Source organism: Haliotis rubra, unplaced genomic scaffold, assembly GCF_003918875.1.
Source record: "Haliotis rubra isolate DU_JTF1 unplaced genomic scaffold, ASM391887v1 Scf25, whole genome shotgun sequence".
Taxonomy (NCBI): Eukaryota; Metazoa; Mollusca; class Gastropoda; order Lepetellida; family Haliotidae; genus Haliotis; species Haliotis rubra.
Window position 1 is genome coordinate 2,101,686 of NW_025766558.1, and position 5,832 is coordinate 2,107,517.

Here is a 5,832-nt window from a genome sequence, read left to right on the forward strand (position 1 = left end):
TATATGTATGTATTTAATTTGAGTCAAAATCTACTTTGCAGACGCCCAGTGAACTAATAATCTGTTGTGACGGATAGGACGAAGCACGTGATCCGTGGCAGGTGGAGGTAGACGAGGGAGAGTAGCATGTGTACATAGTAGCACGTACACCGGTGTACAGCGCATGTCACACATCAGGTGAAGTTATGCAGCGTTGGGCAGGTGACCGACTTCGGCAGCTTGACTCCTGTCTAGGGCTTCGGCCCCGCCCCTCAGTCAGGCATATATGTGGTACACGTGTCTCCGTAGGCAAGTGACTTTTTTTCGATCCAGTCCCTGTGTGAGGTGAGGTGAGGTGAAATGGGGTTTAACGTCGTACTTGAGAATATTTCGCTCATATGACGACGTGCATGTGTGTGTATGTGCATGTGCGGCTGCTTGTACTAGCCCAGACTTAAGCTGGTTTTATAGTGCTAGCTCACTGAGATACCATGCCGCAGTGGAGCATGACTATCCCAATCAGACACATTATGCTGACTCCGAGCCGACCAGTCCTTGTTGTACCCATTAATGCCGAGCGCCAGGCAGGGACCAACAAGTACCGTATTTTAACGTCTTTTGGTATGACGCGGTCGGGGATCGAACCCGTGACCTTCCGCTCTCCGGGCGGACGCTCTAACCACTACACCACGGAGGCGTCCTGTGTGAGGCATATATATGTGGGACAGGTGTCACCTTAGTCAAGTGACTTTTTCGAGAAATCTGCCTATGTTTACTCAGTAGTGAATGGGTACCCGGTAGGGCGAGATGTTAAAATACATGTTAACCTTCTAGCACCTCACAATTCAACTTGGCTTGTATGATTGCCAGGGAGATGACCGTGATGATCAAATGCACACTGGACATTGACCGGGTCAGAATCATGACCTTGGTGTATATGAGAAGCATTGGAAAGTATGTCAGTTCAATTAACCGTTATCTACCCTGGTGTATAACACACACCTGTGATCCACTGGTTACTGCAGTCGAACTGCGCCACCATTGTTTAAATCAACGTTCAATCTCGCACGCAGTTTATCTGCCTGCAGCTGTCTCGAGACTGAAGACAATGGTGGTATAATTAATGGGGTGCTATAGAATATATGCTGTACAGCTTGTGTAACTAGGGCTCATATTATATTCATATACATACTAGCATCATGTATTTGCTCTGAGTAACATCAGACATCTTGTTAAACTCCGGGTGTAAATTATGAAGAAAATAAAGAAATTGATTCATTCTTTGCCTTAAGAAAGAGAGTGACGAGTGAGTATGATTTTACGCCGCCTTTAGCCATATTCCAGCAATATCACGGCGGGGGACACCAGAAATGGGCTTCACGCCCTGTACCCATGTGGGGATTCGAACCCGGGTCTTCTGCGTGTTTAGAAGGAGAAATCTGCCAACATACACAGAGTGTGTAAATGTTCTGATAGTTGGTATGTGCAGTTCATTTTTCCTATTAATCTGACTTACCATAAAACAATTGTTGAAATGTGTTCTGTCATTCCATTCTTCACCCACAGTTTAGGTCACATCAGTACTGGGAAATACTACATTTGTAAAGTTCACCCACAGTTTAGGTCACATCAGTAATGGGAAATGCTACATTTGTAAAGTTCACCCTCAGTTTAGGTCACATCAGTACTGGGAAATGCTACATTTGTAAAGTTCACCCACAGTTTAGGTCACATCAGTACTGGGAAATGCTACATTTGTAAAGTTCACCAACAGTTTAGGTCACATCAGTACTGAGTAATGCTACATTTGTAAAGTTCACCAACAGTTTAGGTCACATCAGAACTGAGTAATGCTACATTTGTAAAGTTCACCAACAGTTTAGGTCACATCAGTAATGGGAAATGCTACATTTGTAAAGTTAACCCTCAGTTCAGGTCACATCAGTACTGGGAAATGCTACATTTGTAAAGTTCACCCACAGTTCAGGTCACATCAGTACTGGGAAATGCTACATTGTAAAGTTCACCCACAGTTCAGGTCACATCAGTACTGGGAAATGCTACATTTGTAAAGTTCACCCACAGTTCAGGTCACATCAGTACTGGGAAATGCTACATTGTAAAGTTCACCCACAGTTCAGGTCACATCAGTACTGGGAAATGCTACATTTGTAAAGTTCACCCACAGTTCAGGTCACATCAGTACTGGGAAATGCTACATTGTAAAGTTCACCCACAGTTCAGGTCACATCAGTACTGGGAAATGCTACGTTAAAGTTCACCCACAGTTCAGGTCACATCAGTACTGGGAAATGCTACATTTGTAAAGTTCACCCACAGTTCAGGTCACATCAGTACTGGGAAATGCTACATTGTAAAGTTCACCCACAGTTCAGGTCACATCAGTACTGGGAAATGCTACATTTGTAAAGTTCACCCACAGTTTAGGTCACATCAGTACTGGGAAATGCTACATTTGTAAACATCTCAGGCTAGATAGTTACATGGGTAGTGGATGTGTATACTCTTAATTGGTGTTATTGTATAAATACTGATACATTGTATTGTTCTGTGGGGTGGTATATTTTACCTATTTTACCTGGACGTTGACATGGTACACGTACGGGTGTTGACATGGGTGTACGCGTGTTGACATGGTACATGTACGGGTGTTGACATGGGTGTATGGATGTTGACATGGGGGTATGGTTGTTGATATGGGTGTATGGGTGTTGATATGGGTGTATGGGTGTTGACATGGTACACGTACGGGTGTTGACATCGGTGTATGGTTATTGACATGGTACACGTACGGGTGTTGACATGGTACACGTACGGGTGTTGACATGGTACACGTACGGGTGTTGACATGGTTGTACGGGTGTTGACATGGTACACGTACGGGTGTTGACATGGGTCTACGGGTGTTGACATGGGTGTATGGGTGTTGACATGGGTGTACGGGTGTTGACATGGTACATGTACGGGTGTTGACATGGGTTTATGGGTGTTGACATGGTACATGTACGGGTGTTGACATGGGTGTATGGGTGTTGACATGAGTGTACAGGTGTTGACATGGTACACGTATGGGTGCTGACATGGGTGTATGGGTGTTGACATGGGTGTATGGGTGTGTTCACATGGGTGTATGGGTGTTGACATGGGTGTACGGGTGTTGACATGGGTGTATGGGTGTTGACATTGGTGTACGGGTGTTGACATGAGTGTACGGGTGTTGACATGGGTGTACGGGTGTTGACATGGGTGTATGGGTGTTGACCTGGGTGTATGGGTGTTGACCTGGGTGTATGGGTGTTGACCTGGGTGTACGGGTGTTGACATGGGTGTATGGGTGTTGACATTGGTGTACGGGTGTTGACATGAGTGTACGGGTGTTGACATGGGTGTACGGGTGTTGACATGGGTGTATGGGTGTTGACATGGGTGTATGGGTGAGGACAAGGGTGTACGGGTGTTGACATGAGTGTATGGGTGTTGACCTGGGTGTATTGGTGTTGACATGGGTGTATGGGTGTTGACATGGGTGTATGGGTGTTGACATGAGTGTATGAGTTTTGACATGGGTGTATTGGTGTTGACATGGGTGTATGGGTGTTGACATGGGTGTATGGGTGTTGACATGAGTGTATGGGTGTTGACATGGGTGTATAGGTGTTGACATGGTACACGTACGGGTGTTGACATGGGTGTATGGTTATTGACATGGGTGTATGGGTGTTGACATGGGTGTATTGGTGTTGACATGGGTGTATGGGTGCTGACATGAGTGTATGGGTGTTGACATGGGTGTATGGGTGTTGACATGGGTGTATAGGTGTTGACATGGGAGTATAGGTGTTGACATGGTACACGTACGGGTGTTGACATGGGTGTATTGGTGTTGACATGGTACACGTACGGGTGTTGACATGGGTGTACGGGTGTTGACATGGGTGTATGGGTGTTGACATGGGTGTATAGGTGTTGACATGAGTGTATGGGTGTTGACATGGGTGTATGGGTGTTGACATGGGTGTATGGGTGTTGACATGGGTGTATGGGTGTTGACATGGGTGTACGGGTGTTGACATGGGTGTATAGGTGTTGACATTGGTGTACGGGTGTTGACATGAGTGTACGGGTGTTGACATGGGTGTACGGGTGTTGACATGGGTGTATGGGTGTTGACATGGGTGTATGGGTGTTGACCTGGGTGTACGGGTGTTGACATGGGTGTATGGGTGTTGACATTGGTGTACGGGTGTTGACATGAGTGTACGGGTGTTGACATGGGTGTATGGGTGTTGACATGGGTGTATGGGTGAGGACAAGGGTGTACGGGTGTTGACATGAGTGTATGGGTGTTGACCTGGGTGTATTGGTGTTGACCTGGGTGTATTGGTGTTGACCTGGGTGTATGGGTGTTGACATGGGTGTATGGGTGTTGACATGAGTGTATGAGTGTTGACATGGCTGTATGGGTGTTGACATGAGTGTATGAGTTTTGACATGGGTGTATTGGTGTTGACATGGGTGTATGGGTGTTGACATGGGTGTATGGGTTTTGACATGGGTGTATTGGTGTTGACATGGGTGTATGGGTGTTGACATGGGTGTATGGGTGTTGACATGAGTGTATGAGTTTTGACATGGGTGTATTGGTGTTGACATGGGTGTATAGGTGTTGACATGGGTGTATAAGGTGTTGACATGAGTGTATGGGTGTTGACATGGGTGTATAGGTGTTGACATGGTACACATGCAGGTGTGACATGGGTGTATAGTTATTGACATAGGTGTATGGTGTTGACATGGGTATAGGTGTTGCACATAGGTGTATGACACTGACATGAAGTGTATGGGTGTTGACATGGGTGTATGGGTGTTGACATGGGTGTATAGGTGTTGACATGGGTGTATAGGTGTTGACATGGGTGTATAGGTGTTGACATGGTACACGTACGGGTGTTGACATGGGTCTACGGGTGTTGACATGGGTGTATGGGTGTTGACATAGGTGTATAGTTGTTGACATGAGTGTATAGGTGCTGACATGGGTGTATGGAGTGTTGACATGGGTGTATAGGTGTTGACATGGGTGTATAGGTGTTGACATGGGTGTACAGGTGTTGACATGGTACATTGTACATGGGTACAGGTGTGACATGGGTGTACAGGTGTTGACATGGGTGTACAGGTATTGACATGGGTGTACAGGTGTTGACATGAGTATGGGTGTACATGGGTGTTGACATGGGTGTTGATATATGAAGTGTACAGGTGTTGACATGGGTGGTGGCCATGGAGAGTGTATGGAGTTTGGGTGATGAGACAAAGGTGTATTAGTGTTGTAGGTGTGACATGACAGTGTATAGAGTGTTGACATGGGTGTATATAAGGTATTGACCTGGGTGTATAGCTGTTGACATGTGTGTATGGGTGTATAGGTGTTGACATGGGTGTATGGGTGTTGACATGGAGTGTGTATGCTGACATGTTGACATGAGTGTATATGGGTGTTGACCTGGTGTACATGGTGTACAGAGTACTGACATGAGAGTGTATGGGTGTTGACATGGGTATTGACATGTGTATGAGGTGTTGACATGGTACACGTACAGGTGTTGACATGGAATTGTACAGAGTGACATGGGTGTATTAGTGTTGACATGGGTGTAGGTGTTGACATGAGTGTATGGGTGTTGACATGGGTGTATAGGTGTTGACATGGGTGTATGGGTGTTGACATGACATGGGTGTATAGGTGGTGTTGACATGGGTGTATAGGTATTGACATTGGTGTACAGGTGTTGACATGGAGTGTACAGGTGTGACATGGGTGTACAGGTG

General features: G+C 46.0%; 1 protein-coding gene across 1 annotated transcript; it reads right to left on the minus strand.

Moving 5' to 3' along the window:
• Nucleotides 1-3,653: 3,653 nt before the first annotated feature.
• Nucleotides 3,654-5,065, minus strand: LOC124279315 (the record flags this gene model as incomplete). Its single annotated transcript, XM_046715127.1, has 2 exons — nucleotides 3,654-3,760; nucleotides 4,996-5,065. Coding segments are annotated over 2 exons (177 nt in total), but the record flags the coding sequence as incomplete, so codon positions are not given.
• Between the last annotated feature and the right edge of the window lie 767 nt (nucleotides 5,066-5,832).